General features: G+C 38.7%; 1 protein-coding gene across 15 annotated transcripts in view; it reads left to right on the forward strand.

Annotated features, from left to right (window-relative positions):
• ATRX (ATRX chromatin remodeler) overlaps positions 1 to 19,773 on the forward strand; it is a 72,170-nt gene that overhangs the window by 48,257 nt on the left and 4,140 nt on the right. For all 15 annotated transcript variants that reach the window (XM_071757615.1, XM_071757617.1, XM_071757622.1 and 12 more), the window contains 14 exons: positions 1,969 to 2,106; positions 3,002 to 3,177; positions 4,249 to 4,366; positions 5,562 to 5,692; positions 5,988 to 6,076; positions 6,246 to 6,418; positions 6,573 to 6,726; positions 7,050 to 7,153; positions 8,177 to 8,285; positions 9,195 to 9,372; positions 10,726 to 10,920; positions 17,315 to 17,464; positions 18,401 to 18,526; positions 19,414 to 19,509. In XM_071757615.1, the coding sequence (XP_071613716.1) occupies positions 1,969 to 2,106; positions 3,002 to 3,177; positions 4,249 to 4,366; positions 5,562 to 5,692; positions 5,988 to 6,076; positions 6,246 to 6,418; positions 6,573 to 6,726; positions 7,050 to 7,153; positions 8,177 to 8,285; positions 9,195 to 9,372; positions 10,726 to 10,920; positions 17,315 to 17,464; positions 18,401 to 18,526; positions 19,414 to 19,509 (1,937 nt within the window). The remainder of the gene's footprint in view (positions 1 to 1,968; positions 2,107 to 3,001; positions 3,178 to 4,248; positions 4,367 to 5,561; positions 5,693 to 5,987; positions 6,077 to 6,245; positions 6,419 to 6,572; positions 6,727 to 7,049; positions 7,154 to 8,176; positions 8,286 to 9,194; positions 9,373 to 10,725; positions 10,921 to 17,314; positions 17,465 to 18,400; positions 18,527 to 19,413; positions 19,510 to 19,773) is intronic.

Consider the following 19,773-nt stretch of genomic DNA (forward strand, 5'->3'; position numbering starts at 1 on the left):
TTTTTAGGCTAGGAAAAAACCAAGGTAAGCTGACAAATTTTCCACCATGTAAGAGGTGGTTACTGAGAGGAGAGTTATCAGTTGGTTTTACACCAGTTGGAGAAAGGACAAGGCAGAATTTATTCTTATTTCCAGCAAAGATAATTTCCATGAGGTATTATTATTGCACAATGTTTAGGCAAAACAGAGGTCAGAGAGTTTCCTACTTGTGTCAGGGAGGATGTGTCCCTGTCTCATAACTCTTATCTCAGATGAAGAAAATGGACTACATGATCCCTGGAGGTCCCTTTAGGTTTTACATTCCTTTACAATGGTTTGAGAAATGTTTTGTCCATAATGAATTGCATTCATGTTTTTTAAGAACAAGGGAAAAACCCACAAATCCATGAAAATCCCTGCCCCTGGATTGTAGCCAAGATGTTAGTATAAGAATTGTACATGTCTGCCAGACAACCCATGAACAGTTCTACTAAGATAGTTTTTTCATATTTTTAGAAAAAATTGGAATTGGAATTAGGAAAAGGATCTGTCACTGTTAAAATTCAAGGAAGGTGTTTTGCAGGTTGTCCATACTGGGAAGAGTACAAAAGCAGTGAAATGATAGGGGGAAATGTTTCTGTGGCAGTTGTGAAAATTCAGAAATAAGTAGGCTTGGACAAATTTTAAGTGTGCTAAGAATCCAAATGTTCAATTTCATAATTGTCTTTTAGTCTTGGTTAAAAAGACCAAGTTTTTTTCAGCTTGGAAAGAAATAGCTTCTTGATTTCTTTGCTGTTAGCATGTAAGATTCAAATCACTTTTTGACACTTCACATAGCATGATCAAGATCACTGGCACTGGCATTAAATCACTGGATTAAATCACTGGCAAATGGTCAAAGGTGCAATTGATTCTGTTACTGATCACTGTCCTGGCATTAATTTTTATTTTGCAAGGCAGTTTAAGGTTAATCTGAGAAAAGCTGTTCTTACTAACTTAAAAAACAGTAGATTGTCCATGCTAATAAATACTTCTTTGCCACCTCAAATTTTGGCCTTAGAGCTGGACAGATGAAGCAAGCTGTTGGCTTTGCAGAGCATTTTTCAAAGGTGCATAAGCTTAAGCTGACTTGATGGTTGATTGCACTGGAACTGAGGTCAGGTTTAGATCTGGTAAAACATTCATTCTAAATTACCAGTGGGATCCTTGAATATCTTCTTGGTTCAAGGAAAAAGCTTCCAGAAATTGCCCCAAATCTGAAAACTGTGAGGTTGTGTAAGTCTTGTTCTGCCAAGGTTGGTTTTACTTACCTTAAACTCCAAATTTTAATGGTTAATAATTCTATTAGAGCTGTTTTGCACAGCATGGAATTGTAGAGTGGTTTTGACATTCCTTGTACAGCTCACCTAAAAAAGAAGTTTGGACTCCTTGGGTTTATCTTCTGGAAGAAAGCTGAGGACATTTCTGGGGTGACTTTCAGCTACCAGGTGGCAATTCACTTGTCTGTAATTCGAATCAGATTTGCTTGTGTCTTATCTTAAGGCTTTTGATTGCAGTCTTTACCCCTATTGACCCCTTGCTTTAATGAAAAATGTCTAATTTTTGGGTTTTCTTGGGAATTGACTGAGCACCAGTAGATGGCAGCCAAAGCTGACTTTAAGGAACAGTTTTTATGAAGTTTTGACAAGAGTAGAAATGTAGATGTGCTGCACATTGAGCTGCACGGGTAGGTAATTTCAATAGGAATAAACTGCAAATCTGTATTTAATCCTTCCTGTGAAGACTTTCCAGCCTGTACTTTTGTCAGGATGGCTGCCTGAATGCTTGTGCAAAGGCTGAGTGAGAACCTAAGTCTTCCAAAAGACCTCCAGAAAAAAGTTAAAAAACCCTAACTTAATAACACGAGAAGAACAAAGTGGGGATTCTTTAGGCTGCCAGTTTCTTTGTGGTTATAAAAGGTGGCAGAGTTCTAATGTTGTTTCTTTCCAGGTCCAGACTTTGTTGTTTGTGATGAAGGGCACATACTGAAAAATGAAGCATCTGCTGTTTCTAAGGCAATGAATTCCATTCGATCAAGGAGAAGAATAATTCTCACAGGAACACCACTGCAGAATAATCTTATAGAATGTGAGTAGTTCTCTGGTTTAAGATGTGTGTAAGATTATCTCCTCAAATACACTTTTGCCTTTCAGCAATAGTTTTATTTGATTAGAAGAAAACAATTTGGCACGGTGAAGCTGTTTGCTAAGTTTCTCTCTAAAAAAAAACAACAAACCACAAACTTAATAACTACCTTTTTCATTTTACATCATTGTCTAAATGATGGCTCAAGTCAAATTAAAATGAAGCTGTTGGGAATATGGTGTGGCCATAGGTACATCCAGTTCCTCAAGGAATCTGTGTGAGGGGTATCATAAAATCAGCAGCAGCTTTCTTACCTTTTAGTTTCTTGATGTGGGTAACCAAAGGAGCAGATGAGCCTCAGCATCTCAAACAGGGAAGGGAGAGACTGTTCAAAGGGAAATGGGTGGACCAGGTCTTGCAGCAGCACTGATTTAAATTGTTTTAAACCACTATAGAGCAGCAGTCCTGGTGAACTTCCCAAGCACTGATTTATGTTACTGTCTTGGGAATGTCATTCTAAATTAGCTTTGTCATATTTGTTCCTGTTTGTTCATGTGCTGGAATGTTTATTCCTGTTGATTAATAGGTTTTTTAATCTATGTAAAAATCTTTGCAGATATGTTCTATGATTGCTGTGGTGTACTGTGGCTTCCAAACTTTGTGTAACAATCACAGGGAGGTAGTTTTAAGTCTGATGTTAAAATCAGAAGTTATCTCTGTGCCTAGAGTATGTGTCAGTCTAAGATGCCCTTGCTGGAAAATGTTGGGGGTTTTTTGTGTATTTTTGCTCAACAGAAAGTTCTTAGTTGTTAGATAAGAAAAATCTATTACCTGTTAAAATCAATCCCAGTATTGTACTTTCCATTTGAACAGCTCAAGTCTGATCTTTTTGTCCTAGATCACTGCATGGTTAACTTCATTAAGGAGAATTTGCTTGGCTCAATTAAGGAATTCCGAAATCGATTTATAAACCCAATCCAGAATGGTCAGTGTGCTGACTCCACTCTGGTAGATGTCAGGGTGATGAAGAAACGTGCACATATTCTCTATGAGATGTTAGCTGGATGTGTTCAGGTAAGAACCTTTTTGCTATAATTTATCACTTGAATTATGCTCGGGGGGTGGGAGTTGTTTCAGCTCATTCTGGTAAAATCGTGAGCTTCAAAATATGAATAGCAGTGAGGGGTTAGGATGCCTAATTCTACACATCTGTACAGCACTACAGGGACACAGATCAAAAGACAGAACAGGAGGAGAAACATAAAACAGAAAGTTAAATCTTATGTGCCTTGGGATGCAGGACACCATGTTTGGGTAGCATTGGACAAAGCAGAGCAGATCCTGTCCTTAGGAGCAGTTCTCCCTTTTGATCATTCAAGCCACTGTGTAATATCCTTAGAAGAAAACTCTGCTGCTTCTAAAGGATGTTCTCATGAGACTTCCTTGCTGGGCTTCTAGATAACAGCAAGGTCATGCAGGTGTTGTAATCACCAGCACAGAGTGGGAGCTGCCTGCAGGCTCCTCTGTTGCATTTTGCTGGCTGAGGTTGTCCTGCAGCCCAGGACAGGCAGGGTAGATCAATAGGCTCTTAGATCAATACAGATCAATACACCACTCACTGTTTTGATGAAAGGGTAGGTGGAGAGAAGCAGACTAGAGTAAGAGTAGAAAAAATGAGAGCAGAATTTTACATTGCCCCAAGCAAAATAGTCAGAAATTACGTGCTCTGAAAACAGTTAAACTGTGTGAGTTCATCTGTGATGCAGACATTGGTAGCAGCTGCTTGAATTACCTATCCTTTCACCAAAAAAAGGTTGCAGTTATTTTAAGAAAATCCACAACTACAAAAGTAGTTGCCAGAGCAGCTACTGAAGCTGAAGTCAACTTTGCCAGGACTTGGAACAGGGACATGGGGTTAGCAGGTCATATGTTCTTGACTAGAGAACATTTTTTACTAGGTAAGATGGGCTTCTGCAGACAGTGTCTGTAATTAGATTGTCTTTAGTGGGCTATTTTTTTCTGTTTGTGGTTGGCAAGCATGTGAATCATTGTAATTCCCGTGGGGTGCTTTGTTGTTTAAGTTCTTAAGCTCTCAATAGTCATTTTTGTGTTTATGTGACTGAAATTCTGTGTGTAAAATTACAGAGGAAAGATTACACAGCATTAACAAAGTTCCTCCCACCAAAATATGAATATGTTCTGGAAGTTAGAATGACACCTATCCAGTGCAAACTCTACCAGTACTACTTGGATCATTTGACAGGTATGTGCCTGCAGTTCTCTCAGGTAACAGTTTATTAGCATGAACCCTCAGGGAGGTTTTTCTATACCTGCTGTGCTTCCTGCAGCCTGATTCCCCAGCTTTTGGGTTCTGGAGCAATTCTGATTTTTTAAATAGCATTTATAGTAATTGGCTTAATGGTCAGGAGTTGAATTCCATAGTAAGGAATGTTTAAGGCACTGCTGATAGGGTTGTGTCTAAAGTTTGCAACATGTATTCACTTTTTGCAGTGATTTCAAAATTTTGTGCCAGTTTGGTTTTTTCACTTGCTGAGCCACCTATCTTAAAATCCCTGTCTGTTGCTGATGGATTTTATTTTTTTTAACCTGTGTTTTTCTAACCTGTGTACTTTCCCAAGATTAATTACAAGAAAGATTAATTGTATCTCAAATTGAGCTATGATTTATAGCAGTATGAAATTCACTGTGTTGTCTTAATGGCTTTAGATTCTGGATGGTGCAGTTTGTGACCTGCTAGGTGAGCTGCCAACTAGACTTCATTTCCATAGTTCTGTGTTAACCTCTATTTGGTTAAGTTACAAAAGGAAAGTAAAAAATTAAAGTAATTTCTTATACTGATACCTTCAGTAATAACTGGACTAAATGCCAACAATCTGTTTCAAGATGCTAATGTGCTGCTTAATGAGAAACTGAGACTACAAAAAGGAAATTTGTCTCTCTGAACATTGCACTATGAACTAATTTGTTCTTGGACAATGAAGAAAATAGGCTGGGCTTCTTTAAGATTCATTATTGTAACAATACTGCAGAATTACAAGTCATTAAATGAAGGTGGCTGAAAAGGGTAATCCAAATTCACCAAAACCTGAATGCAAATGTTATTTTGTGTTTCCTACCTTGGGCTGCTTTTACAAATTCTAAAAAGGCGTGTGTCATTTTAAGAAGATTTGAGTTACTGGGGAGAAATGTGCTTTTATGTAAAAACCTAATCATGTTTCTCATTATCAAGAGAAAGTGGAAAATCTAATTTTGACAACTTTAACTGGGAAAAAAATGCCTGGGACTCAGTAATTTGACCTCTTTTACAAGAGACGTTACAATATGATGTACATCTGGAAAGAGCTCTCAGGACTGCTCTAAGGGATTGTTCAAAGGGAGGAACCTTTTGTGTAAATGTATTTCAGGGTTTCATTCTAAAACCTGAACTTTATTGTCAGGTGTAGGTGGTGGCAATGAAGGTGGAAGAGGCAAAGCTGGAGCTAAACTATTCCAGGATTTCCAGATGTTGAGCAGAATCTGGACTCACCCTTGGTGTTTGCAGCTGGACTATATTAGCAAAGAAAATAAGGTAAATTAGATATATCAAAATACTCACTATTGTGAGCTTTCCAAATGAGCTTTGCCAAATGCAAGGTAAAGTTTCATCAAATTAATTGGAGGCTTTGTTGCTGGGGGGTAATACTGCTCCTGGTTTTGTCATATTTTTGTTTCTGCCTATGTTGTCATTCTTAAAACATTTTGCAAGGCCAGCCCTTTATAGAACTTAATCATTGTTTAAATGAAGAATAAGCAGATGGCTAAAGGTTTAATTAAAGCTTCTGGATGAGCATACTTACTAAAGTTTCTGTTTTTTCTCTTTTGAGGGCTATTTTGATGAAGACAGCATGGATGAGTTCATAGCTTCAGATTCCGATGAAACTTCAATGAGCTTAAGTTCTGATGATTATTCAAAGTAATTGAGCTTTTTTGTTGTTGTTTGTTGGATTTATTTCCCTAACACAAGTTAAGTGATTAGTACCAAAGTGAATGTTTGGTGTTTTTTTTCTTTTAGACATCTGTTAAACATTCTGTACCAGTAGAATTTAAAAAAATTAACAGTGTGTGCCATGTTACTTTCCTAGGAAAAAAAAATCCAAGGGCAAAAAAGTGAAAAAAGAGTGTAGCTCAAGTGGAAGTGGCAGTGATAATGATGTTGAAGTCATTAAAGTCTGGAATTCAAGATCTCGTGGAGGTGGAGAAGGAAATGTAGAAGAACTTGGAAACAACCCTTCATCTGTTAGTAAATCAGATGAGGGTGAGTATAATATACAAGTAAATAAAATACAAGGCAGCTTCATTTTGCTTCTGTATTTTTAAAGGGACTTTTCAGTTGCTGTAACATTTATAGATGAGTTTTCCGAGATTTAACCATCAATTCTCTTTTAATTTTCTTTTTTTTTACTTTGTAGGCAAAGCTACATCCTCTTCCAATCCTGGTAGCCCAGCACCAGATTGGTACAAAGATTTTGTCACTGATGCAGATGCTGAAGTGTTGGAACATTCTGGGAAGATGGTGCTTCTCTTTGAAATTCTTCGAATGGCAGAGGAGCTTGGAGACAAAGTGTAAGACAGTTCTAGAAATATTTTTAACAGCCTTAGCAATTTGTTAGTCTGGCAGTGTTCTTCCTTCTTCATAATGCTGCAGTTCTGTTTCCTGAAGCAAATGTGCATTCTGCAGTATTTGTTATCAGTGAGTTTTTCTATACATTCATGTTCTCCACCAAAATCTCTTTCTGTGTCTAGAAAGGCTGTTTTTTTTCCAAAGGCATTACCAGGGTGAGGAGGGAAGAAAAATCAAGTGTTACAATAATTAAAATAAATCGCTCAGACATAAAAATAAATCCCCTCAGAGGTGAATTTTATGTTTTCTCTGTTTCTGTTTTCAGCCTAGTGTTTAGCCAGTCCCTAATATCCCTGGATTTAATAGAAGATTTTCTGGAGCTGGCCAACAGGGAGAAAACTGACAAAGAGAAGCCTCCTATTTATAAAGGTGAGTGTCACCTTGAGCAATTGCAAAGCCAGCAACTCTTTCACAAGTCCAGAGAGAATGGATTTGAAGTCGTTGGTTTTCTGAGAAGCATGGTATGTCCTGTATTATTCCTGAAGTTGGCAGGGTTATTGGCCTGCTCTGCAGGTGGTCTCTGCTATCTCATTATCTTTTCTGATTTCATTGTGTATCATCTGTGCTTAATATAGCCTAAGCAGATTAAATGTTCATCATCTGAAAGGAGAGAAGGCATTTTGTTACATTCTGTACAGAAGTGATGTTGTATGCTGATGCGTGGCAAATGCTGAGCCTTCCTACTGGGAGAGAGATAATGAAGGAAAATTAGACTACTTAAAACAGTGTCTAGAACAGTAAAATGTGAATTTAGGCTTTACATGAACTGCAGTTGATTTTTTTTACAGATTTCATGAGGAAACAAAGTACTGAGTTAATTATTACCCTAATGGTGCTCATATGGCAAGGAATTTCTCACTAGCCAGACATATCCTCTATGTGGGATATTTCTTTTCTTTACTTTCTTGAGATCCTCCCAGAGCTCCTGGTGATGCATCTTTATGGGAAGTTTCAGTTCCCAGTATGTTTTGCTTAAAGAATTGGTTTGAATCTGCCATTCCTTTCAGACATCTTATTTCTAAGTGTAAACATTTACGTAAGGGAAGTGTTTAGGTTGAGGGTTTGTAGCAACACTTGCAGGTTTGTGGATGACCATTTTAATCACAAATGCAATTGCTATTATTTTCTGCCATGTTGCATATTTTACATTTTGTTCTGCAAGCTTCACTGTGTAATTTTCAAGGCATTCCTGTGGCAAGCACCTGTATCCTCCAGAAACGTTCTCTGTCTTGAATCATCTGTAGCTACCCTCTGTGGTTTTAAAATGTCAGAGAAAAATATTAATTTTACATTCCTTAGTTGGTTTTTTTCCTGATTAGAGACTTGCCTACATCCAGCATTGTCAGTGTGGTTGCTTACACAGTCAGCTTTTTAATAATTTGAATTTTACAGGTGAAGGGAAATGGTTCCGAAACATTGATTACTATCGCTTGGATGGATCAACCACAGCTCAGTCCAGGAAGAAATGGGCTGAAGAATTCAATGATGAAACTAATGTGAGGTGAGATCTCTTCTGATACACATGCTGAATTTTCCTCCTCCTCTTTCTTTCTTTTCCCCTTATTTCTTTGTCACTTGCCTTAGCTGGCAAATAAATATCACAGTGTTGTCGAATGCAGCACTTGCACAAAAAAATGTACAAAAAACAGATTTCCAAAAAGGACATAAGGACCTAGGAAGGTCAGAGCTCCAAGGTGTCTGGGAAACAGACACAGGGCCAGCCAGGAGCATATAGTGCTCTTATTTATCTCCAGAACAGTCTCCCAGCCATCAATTGCTCACAAAATTTGATAGGTAGATAGATACAAACTTGTACTAGTTTAATAAAGCTAAGGAGCTTCACCCTCCTACATTTCTTTAAAAAAAACACCTCTAGTTATGTTGCAGAAAACAAAAAATTAAATGGAATGAAGCAAATAATTCAGTGTTAATATTCTTAAATAGTTTCTTCTGACAGATATATATCAAGAGCTTGTTTTAAGTGGAACTCGAGTGGGACAGTGTTCAAAAAAAAAATGGCAGATACATCAAAGAGATGGTGTCATTCTGGAGTTATTATTCTGACAATTTGCCAGTCAAAAAGAAGGTTCAATAGCATGGGACATGCCTATTTAAAATTATGGTTTAATTTCTCTAATGTCATTAGAGTTTGAAAATGCAAGCCCAAGTTTTTTTCTTGCCCACCTTTTTATTTAACAGTTGATTTGCAGAAGGCCCTGATCTGTTTTATGGGAGTGTTTGTCTAGAAATGTTATCCTTGTAAAACTGCATCTGTTTAATGTTTAATACAGTATTTTAATGACATTTTGGAGTTCTTTAAGTGTATGAACAACTCCGTAGTACCACAGCAAGATGGGAATGATGGTTGTTTTCCAAAATATTAAAATTTTGCAACCTTTCTGTGTTCCAGAGGTCGCTTGTTTATCATATCCACTAAAGCAGGTTCCCTTGGGATTAATCTTGTGGCTGCTAACAGAGTGATCATCTTTGATGCTTCTTGGAACCCCTCATATGACATCCAGAGTATTTTCAGGGTTTATCGTTTTGGGCAGAACAAACCTGTGTTTGTGTACAGGTTTTTGGCTCAGGTAGGTTTCTGTTTGATACTTTTTGTGATTGTCTGGTCCTGCAGTCAGATTTGTAAGCTGCAGCTAGATGGTGTGGGAGTTTGTAGTGGTCCACACTGATCCAGTCAGCTTCCAGCCCTAATCTGGGAGCAGTATTTGGTCACTGAAAAAGCACTTGAAGAAAAGGCTGGTGAAAGAAATAACAGCTGACATTATTTCCTGCTAATCCCAACATCATCTCACACTTTGTGTAACACAGATTCTGGAATTTGAGCAGTGATTCACACAGCCATGCTCAGAATAGCCTGCTCAGCTTTTTTTAAATCTGCACACCACAAAAAATGTTTTTATTTAATAGACTGCTCAGAGGATGGTGGTTGTTGGGCAAGAGGCTTGCTCAGTGTAGCTGTCTTCTCCAGAGCCCTCCTCTGTGTGCTCCTGGCAGTCCAGCTGGGATGAAAGCACAGGGAGCTAAAGGATTTTTATTAAAAAGGCATCCAGTCATGATTTGGAATCTTTTATCACTCCATGGAGATAGTAAAGGTGTGGGGTAATTTTGATGGCCACTGGTCTATGCTTTTTTAAAGTGTAATGTTCTTACTTTTGTTAGCAAATACCTTGCTTCATCTGCTGGTTCTTCAGGTGTTGTACAGTTGACTGAAGGCCTTTGCCCACTCTTGATCAAGTCCAACCTAAATAGATGACTTTTTGTAGCACATTACTTTTTATAACACATCACAGCCAGACATAGGGTTTTGTCTTCAGGCTTTGGTCTATTTTTGTAGTTTTCTTATGTGCACTTTTGACCTGCTGATATCCTTTTAAAATTAGGATGTTCAGAACAGGCTGTGCTGTTCTCATACTGCTCATAGTCATCTTTTTTTTTTATAATAAGTCATTTTCCTTTTCTCATCAAGGATCTAATTTTTTCATACACAGCTGTGATGAATTAGACTCGACTGCTTTGCTTCCCCTCTTTTCTCCACCCCAGTGATATGGAATCTGTTTTCCCTTTTACAGGCTGTGTAAAGCAGCAAAATAAGGTACACGCTGTGCAAATTGCCATTTTTTGGTCATAATCCTGCTTTAGGGAAATGGATCTCTTCAAAGCACCACTGAAAAAAACACATTTCTTACTCTAGTCAGTAGCTAGATGACCTGTGCAGCAGACACCATTCATGTTTGTGTTCACTTCCAGGTTATTTTTCTTTTTCTCAGCCAAGTGTTTCAGGGAACTTTGTCGAGACGGGGTCAGAGAAGTGAGGAAAGGACAACACTGTTAGGGTGCTGTTCTAGCTCTCCCATATCTATTTTTTTTTATTCCCTAGAGAAGAAAAATACCCTGCATTTGTATGGAATCTGTCTGTTTTTCAGGGAACAATGGAAGATAAGATCTATGACCGCCAGGTGACCAAGCAGTCCCTGTCTTTCCGGGTGGTCGACCAGCAGCAAGTTGAACGTCACTTTACCATGAATGAGCTTACAGAGCTCTACACTTTTGAGCCAGATTTGCTGGATGATCCTAATTCAGAAAAGAAAAAGAAGAGAGATACACCCATGTTGCCCAAAGTAAGTTGTTGGATGTCTCCAGGAATTGTGTGCTGTAAAAAATGTAGCTGTTTAAGGCTTCCCTTGCAAGGAGAGTGCTGTGTTTTCACTTGACAGCAGTATTTTTCTCTTGGGATGAAGATGAATGGCAGTTAACTCAGTAAAATATGTAATTAATATAAGGGATGGTCTGAGCTGCATAATGAGTTTCCCTTTAAGCATAAGAAAAAGATCTTCAGTTTAAAAATGTGAATCACAACAAAGAAAAAAACTTCTTTAGCACCATTTGAGTGAATAGAAATTTTACTGCAGGAAACTGAGGAAGCCAAGATTCAGATGGCATCTGAGTGGGTGCTGATGACACCAAGCATTGCCTCAGTCTGTGCTAACAGCTCTGTGTGGTGATACTCTGCTTCAAGGTCTGGTTTTTATCTAAGTAAGACTTTGTGAGAGTCAAATTAATCCATGCTCTCCTTTGCCAAGACGTTCTGGGGTTTTGTGCCTTGTTTAACTCTTGTTTTAGGGACCATTAATAGAGATACAGTAGAGACAGGGGAAAGGTTGCATTTATTTACTGTTTAAGTGAGGAAAATCGGGCAAGCTGAGATTTATAATCTATTTTTAGTGCTGCCAGTATTAGCAGAGACCAGTAACATTTTTGTAGGCAGTCACTTAAACCATTTACACTGACACTACACATAAAATGCTGATATTCTGCACTTGGAGATAATATGAAGTAGTGGTGTCAGACCTTTTCCCAACTTCCTGCTAAATGAACTTTTTAAAATGACAATTGTTTGCTTTCACTGAGGCCTGCCTGAATCTCTTTATAATGGACATGGCATGTGTAGTAGTGGTTCATTGTCACTGCTCCATGTAGTACTGGTTCACTGTCCCATCTGACACTGAGAAGATTTACTGATTGCATTTTAAAATTCTATCTTCTAGGCAGGCAGGAATAACTTTTGGGGAAAAAAATAACTGGTTCAGTCTCTTTTTCAGGGTCACTATTTAAGATTAGGGTAAGGTTTTGTACTTTCTTTAACCTATATTCTTGGTGTATGTGGCCTGCTAAAGACTTAATTCATCATTAAGCTGTTGCTTGTTACCAGGTGAATAGGCAGTGAACAGTAGCACATGAATATATGTCCTGTAATTAGCTAACTGGTTAAATTTTTGAGGTACTGCTGTGTTTAGGTCATTAACAGTGTCTGGTTGTGAGGAGGGAGGTTTTCCAGTTTGTGAGTCTTATAATTTCCAAGGAAAAAAAGTCTGTTTTCCATTCTAGAGTATCTGCAGTCGACTGTAATGTAATAAATTGTGGTCAGGCATCAATTTGGCATTGTGAAGAGTTAAACCCTTCTGTGAAGCAGTCTATCAGACCACCTACAGTGTCAGTGCAGCTGCTGGGGGGATTTAGGAAGTGTTAGCCCTGTAAGTGTTAGTCACTGTTACACATGGGTTTTAAAACCCTTGAAAACAAACTTTAATGACTGTATCTAAGCTCTTTTTATTACAGTGTTTCTCACTGCAAGTAGTAAATTGTAGTGGAGAGCTCTGTTGCATTTGGTGCTTGTGTTTACTGTCTTGATGATCCCACTGTTTTTCAAATTATTTCTGGCTGTATTTGTCCTCCTTGGGAAGCTCAGCTGATAGGGATATTTTATTTTCATGTTATCCACACATTCTTGCTTTGCACACAAAACTGAGCTACCTGCAGTGACTTCTTCCTTGGTTCCTGTGATCTCTTAAACTGAACTCTGGCTCATGCCTTATTTATTAACCTAACTTTAACTTTTATCTTTTCCTATTCTGTGTCTTTTTGATCTGTGAACCCTCTAAAACCCTACATAAACAGTCAAAACCAGGTATCAGCTGTAGGAAATACTGCAGTGGATGTTATTCTCCAAATTATGCAGGGTTAATAATTCAAATTCAACTATTGCTTATTTCAGTGTAATTTTAGCAGAGATGCATGATTTAGCTTTAGAATTCTAAAACTTCTTGAAAATGAAATTATTTTAATAACACATTCATAGCATTTTTTTCTAAAAAATGGATTTAAGAGACTGTTGTTATGCTTCTTGTAACATTGGTTAATTACCCAGCATCTAGAGGTGAAAATTTTCTTAAAGATCATGTTGCATGATACTCCCATGGTTTATTGAGAGCAGCACACCCAGCCTGCTCCCTGCAGCAAACAAAGGACTAAAACTTTACCTCTTCCATCACTGAGCTGTCTGTCCCTTGCTTACAAAGACTGAGCTGTCCCTTTATAATTACCAGCAAAGCAAAATAGGCATTTAGGCTAAAAGACAGCTTTAGTTCTGCCTTTTATAGGTTTTTGTGTGTAATTGTCTCTCTTTGTCTTCAGGCCTCTCTTACATCTTCAAAGCACAGTCTGTTGAGCAGGGTTTTGACTCTGATTTTACTGTTGTGCAGAGAGTCAGGTAAGGGATTACCTTTGTAATCCTCAGCATTGGTGTGAAATACACAGAAAAACCACAGAAATAGACTCCAAGTGTCCAGCAGGGATACAGTCAGGCTCTGAAAGAACAGATTCCTTCAAAAGAGATGTTGGAAAATCCATGTTTCAGATTTGCCCCCTTCCCAACATGCTTTCCCAAGGGAATTCTGAATTAGGATGAAATGTTGTAGGTGAAATGTTTTCCATCTTTCCTTCATCTCTAAGCATGAGGGTGGAAAAACCTGATGGGATAACAGGTTTTCTGCTGGATGTCTGCTGAGGCAGAGAACCTCTTGATTTCAGTGAGGTGCCTGTGGTGGGAAGGTTCTTCAGATGTGCACCCACAGCTGATGGTGAGGAGCAGGGCTGAGCATCAGGGTGGTTCTTGTAACACTCTTCAATTTCCTGGATGTGAGAAAGGAAATGGGTTTTAATCATTTTGCTTTTCATGAGGGAGGAGAATTCATTCTGTATTGGTTTAGAAGTCAGAAGTGAAGCCATTATGGAACAAATGCTGCTTGATTTTTCAAATACACCCTTGAGAAGTTTGTTTTTGCAACAGCCCAAGTTTCAGTCAAAGTTTTCTAAGAAAAGTGTTGGTAAGGGGAGGGAAAAGCTTGAATGTTGCTCTTTTACAGAAAAAGTCACAGGGCAAATGTGCAGGATGTAGGTTTCCTGGAAGCTTATCAAAGTTTCATGTCAAGTTTTAATTTTAGCAGCAGGTTTTGCCCTCTGTGGTCTGAACAAGACCTCTGGGTGGCTGAGAAGTGCTGAGGAAAATGCTTCTTGCACTTAGGGCCATGGCTCCATCTGCCATTCTCTGCCCTTACTCCCTCACACAGCTTCTCTGTCTTCAGCAGTGTCAATACTTGTTTTTTTAACAGAGTATTTTATTGGGGATGCTTTTCACATGAATTATTAAATTAGGTTTAACTTCCACTGCTTGGTCTCTTTCAGCTGCTCTCCCTGCAGGGCTGAAAAGGACTGCTGTGGGAATTTAGTCCAGAAAAGGTGTCACAAGTGTCTGAAGACTGAGGAACCAGTCAGATTTGCTCTACTTAAGTCCAGAAATACATAGGCTGTGAGCTTTCTGCAAATGTAGTGACTCATTGTCTAGCACAGACTAAGGCAGCTTTTGTTGTTATTTCAAAATAACAACTTGAGATTTACAGCAATTCCAAAGGAAAAGATGGTGGAAAGTGAAAATTCTGTTGAACACGTTACAGTTGGATTTTGGGTGTCAGGTTTTTGACTTTGCCCTGAATTTAACAGTGGGTTTGGAGTTGTATTTTTTTTTTTTTTTAAATCAATCTGATTTATGACTGGGCTGTTGTTTTGGGTTTTGGTTTGGTTTTTTTTTTTTAAAGGAGGTTCTCACAAGCTCTTAACACTCAGTTCCCAAAGGGCTGTGTCCTGGGGTAGGCTTGGCTGATGTGTTGCTCAGGGGAAGTTTTTTCACCCCAAATCCTGATAGCTGGCCGGGGTCATAAGTGCAATATTTGTGGCTGACCTTGGCCAGTGCAATCCATATTTCAGAGCAAGATATCTGAGGTAGGAGCTGGACAGAATGGGGTTGGCACTGTGTGTCCCTTGGAGCTGGCACCACTGCACCTCCTGCTCCTTGCTTATTCTTCCCCAGACTGAGTGCTGAGTGGATTAAGGTCTCAGTCACATTTTTATGTGAAATCTTGGCTCAGCTGAGGTCATGTAATGCAGATTGAAAAAGCAGATTAAAGTACTAGTTCAGATGCAGTTGGATATAGCATATAATTTTTTTCCACTATCTCAGGACATGGCCAGGGTGTGTGTTTCAGTGTAGTTCTGTACTAGGGGACAATGCTGTGAATTTTGGAAGGCTGTTGATCTCAGAATCAGAAGAATTTGCTGCTTATTTAAATTTATTTGTATTTTTAACCTTGGTTTTAAAAGTTCAATTGGTTGAGAAGAACTTGTTTATGAATTACAACATAACTCACATTCTTTCATGGAAGATTTCCTCTCTAACACATTTATCTCTCCATAGCATTTAATTTCCATCCAGATTTCAAAAAGACAAACCTGTTCTTAAAATTCAAAGCCTCTTTTCATACTTCACCAGGATTTCATCTTAAACTAATTGCTCATCATTGCTCTCTCAACAAATGAAAAGGAATGTTTATTCTGATGAGGTTTTTTTGTGCGTAAGGTGAATTTGTTATTTTCTTCGTTGTAAAATTAAACAAACCAAATGGCAGCACCTAGCCCCCTTCTCAGGCTTCCATCATTAAGAGGTAATGCAAAATAAAGTTTAGACAAAGAAAAGCAAACACACAGTTGGATGTAATTTAAACCACATTTTGAAGACTGCGTTGGCAAAAGGAGCGTGGATTATATTCCAGTATTGTTTTCAATAATAGTGTTGCCATGGAAATCAATGCATATCCCCAGCCAGGAACCTTCCACACACTGATGTACAGCTCTGGGATGCTGCTGAGAGCTCTTTGCTTGTGTTAGTTTGCTTTTGGAATGGCTTTGAGTCTTCATCCCCTTCCTCTAGATGGTTTCATCATATCCTATTACTGCATCCCTCTTCTGTCTCTGCCTTCTCCCCCACCACCTCAAAAATCCCATTATCTGTTCCATTGGGAGATATTGATAATATTTTGTTGAGGAGCTGGTGATGGAGGCATTGATTCAAATTTAGAGGAACCAGACAGTAGAAGGGTGAACCAAAGACCAGCCTGTGTCATTGCTTAATAATGGTGAGTTTTAAACACACACAGAAACACACAACATGTGGCAGAAGCAGTGCTCAGGACTGCCACAGGCTGCAAAAAACCTGCTCGTGGGTACAAGCCATTCTTTGCAGCCATTTTGCTGCCTAGATTATAAAAAGTCAGGGTAGGAGAGTTTTTTATATTCCTGTTTGCAGAAAAGCCTGGCATGGGGTGGGTCTGTAGGTGTTGGTGTAATTCTGCTGCAAAAAGTGCTTTCACTGGGATTTATTTCAGGAGTGATTCATTCAGTTCTCTCTCAGTTTTTATATCACTTTTTAATTGAGATAATGATCTACCATAATGGGGCATCTGTACTCCAGTCAGGGGCAGTAGCAACTTAGGGTTTTGTAGTTGTAGGTAGTTTGGTTTTGCTTTATGTAGGAGATACTCAACATGTTGGCAACCCTGCATTTCAAAAAACACTTATAGGGTTTATGTATAATTGTTTTGTACTGGAAATCTTAAACTGGATGCTGAGCTGTGTTGGAGCTCTCTTTTAAGTATATGTATATTTATAAAATACAGATATATGGATATAAAAGGTTGGTATGCCTGTGAACAAAGCCTTCAGATCAGGCTGCCCTTACAAGGGGCATTGTAGATATTTTGGTTAACCTTAAAAGCAATTAAGCATTAGGGATGTTGTGGAACACAGAGGTCTAAATCCAAGCTGCTGATCCACCCTGGTTTGTAGCAGGGGTTTGACCATTCTGAGTCCAGCTGGATGAGGACCCTTGATCCTGACCTGTATCTGAACAGCTCTAAGAAAGCCTTTGCTGTGGAGAGCTGAGGGACAGCTGATGGACCCAAGTACCAAATGTTTTAAATCCAGCAGAACTGCTCTTTCCTCTTTCAGATGCAGATTATTGATAGGTCCTCTCAGGTATCCAGCCTGAGCAAAGGAAAAATCATTGAGTACATTCCATTCTTTTTAGGTTCTTAAAGTGCATTTATTGAGAGCATTCCTGTGGTTCATTAAGTGATTGGACTGTCATCTCTGGAGCAGATTGTTAATCCATTACCCTCCCACTGAGGAAAATTGTGTGTATTACATTATTTTTTAATTCTGTTTTGCTGCAAAGTGCTCTGAGCTGCTCTTCAGGTCAAAGCAGTCAGTTAGGCAAGCACAGAGGAAAAATACAAGTCAAGCAACTGAGTGAGTTCTGATTTTATTGTCTCTTCATTTGACCAGGATACAATTCTGGCAGAATTGCTTCAAATCAATAAAGAGTATATAGTTGGGTACCATGAACATGATTCACTCCTGGACCACAAGGAGGAAGAGGAACTCACTGAAGAGGAAAGGAAAGCAGCATGGGCAGAATATGAAGCAGAAAAGAAGGTAAAGCTGTCTCATCAGGTTTTACATACATGAAAATAACCTTTCCAGATTTAAGTAGCATCTCTTCAGTTTGTTTTGGGGAAACTGATTTTCTAATAGACCAAAAAGTGGCTGTATATAGCAAATTTTGACATATGAAGAATGGGGATACTGTGTCTTGTGTGCTCTTTTGATGCTGGCTTTTTGTGTGTATTTTCTTCATTAATTTAAAAATTACCTTTTCTTTTGAGATACATTTTTTCTATTTCATATTCAAATTCAGCTGGTGCCCTGTGTAACAGCTCTCTCTGACTGCTTGAGGGAAATTTCTTGCTCCCTTACAATCACACTATGCAGAATTTTTTGCCACATCCCACAAAGATACAAGAATCTACTAGAAAGGGCCTAAATATCTTAATTCTTTTTTTTTTCCTACTGTACCTGTGTCTTGGTTTTTTGATACTTAAGCAGGTGGTGGAATGAAGAAAATGGTAAATTTGCTACAGGTTTGGGGTGTTTTGTTTGTTTGTTTGTTTGTTTTACTAGATATTTTTTTCTTACTGCTAATAAATGATGCATTTCACTTCTTCAGAATGTGAGGACAGTCAGGTCAGAGTCAGCAGTAAGTGTAGTGGGTTTGTAAGGTAAAAAAGATTCATCTTAATTTCAGATCTAATAAGCCTGAGTTATTTTTTCTCAGTGTACCAAATAATTACAATTAAGCTAAACTGCTGTTATTCAGGGCTGGAACTGATGCTCCTCTGTGGTTAAAATGTCCTTTTGAATTGAGGTTTGGGAAGGATTTCAGTGTACTGGGGTAGTTTCCCTTCATTCTCGTGGTGCTGTGCTTCTGACCTTCTCTGAGGGCTGATTTCTCAGCCTCTGCTTTTCCAGGGGTTGTTGCAGACCATCAGTGAGCAGAGTTACTGCAATTTAAGTGCATTTTGTGTTTTTAAGGGCTTGACCATGCGTTTCAACATGCCAGCTGGGACCAATATGCTTCCCACAAACTTCACCTCCCAGACACCATACATCCCCTTCAACCTGGGGGCTCTGTCAGCAATGAGTAACCAGCAGCTGGAGGTAAGGCACAGCCCCACGTGGCTGTGGTGCTGCAAGCATGCCTGTGGTTTTCAGCCTCAAATAATGGTTCATGAAACTCTTAAATATGTTCCTATTTATGCAATTATCTCCTGATTCCAATAGGTTTGTGTGTGATGCTGTATTGAAGTGTTTGGATGTGTATGAACCCCCATCTGTGCCTTGTTCCTGGGCTTTGGGAACATGAGCTGCATTCTTTGCAGGCATTAATTACCACATTTAGCTTCCTACCTCCATCTTCTATCCAGGGAGGAATGGGAGAGAGGAACACGTGCTTTGTTCCTCCATCATCTCAGATTTTAGCTGAAGCACCAGAGGAAATTTTTCCTAAAGAGATGCCAGGCTGTCAACTGCAGGAGCTGCAGCACAGTTGTCCTGTGGTTCAGCTCCTCTGGTGAGGAGACTTGTAAAAGAATTGCAAATCTCTGAGGAGGGGGTGTTGAAGATACCTGAGGAATAAGGCACAATACATGCCAGTGTTATGCTATACATAATTTAGCATAAAGATAATATTTTGAGCACCCAGAATGAGTTGAGACTGGAATGAAGTTGCTATCACAACTTTATTTGCCTATCACAGAAAATTTGCCTGGCTAGAAATGTTGCACTCCTGTGGTGATCTGAAAACCTTTGGGTACCAAACCAGTTTTTCTCCAAACCCTGTCCACTCTACAAAGTGACAGATTGGCACATGCTGAGGTTCAGTTGTGTGGAAGCTTCAACTCATTGACTTGTGTAAATTGAGAGGGAAAAAAAAAGTAATTAAAATCTAGTTACACGAGGCAAAGATGAAGAAAACATAAAATGTTGGCAAAGAAATGTGTTTGTTGTATCTGTGCTTTATAATTAATTTTTGGGTGTTTTTTCAGGACCTTATTAATCAAGGAAGAGAGAAGGTTGTGGAAGCAACCAACAGTGTGAATGCAGCAAGAATTCAACCCCTTGAAGACATCATTTCAACCATAGTGAGTGAAGTGATTTAGTGTAGGTTTAGATCAGGAGATGGGAAAATGCTAAACATTGCCAGGCAAAGAAATTACTGTTGTATATGGTCATTCAGCTAAGTAACTGCATTATTAACAAATATAATTTCCACCTTTATTGGTATTTAGATGACATAGAGCCTTGCAGGACTAACACTTCAGATTATTAATTAATCGCCGTGCTGATTTCCTACAAATAAGAATAATAGTTATGGACTGGATGTGTTTTTTATATCTGACCCTTTT

Source organism: Heliangelus exortis, chromosome 14, assembly GCF_036169615.1.
Source record: "Heliangelus exortis chromosome 14, bHelExo1.hap1, whole genome shotgun sequence".
NCBI lineage: Eukaryota > Metazoa > Chordata > Aves > Apodiformes > Trochilidae > Heliangelus > Heliangelus exortis.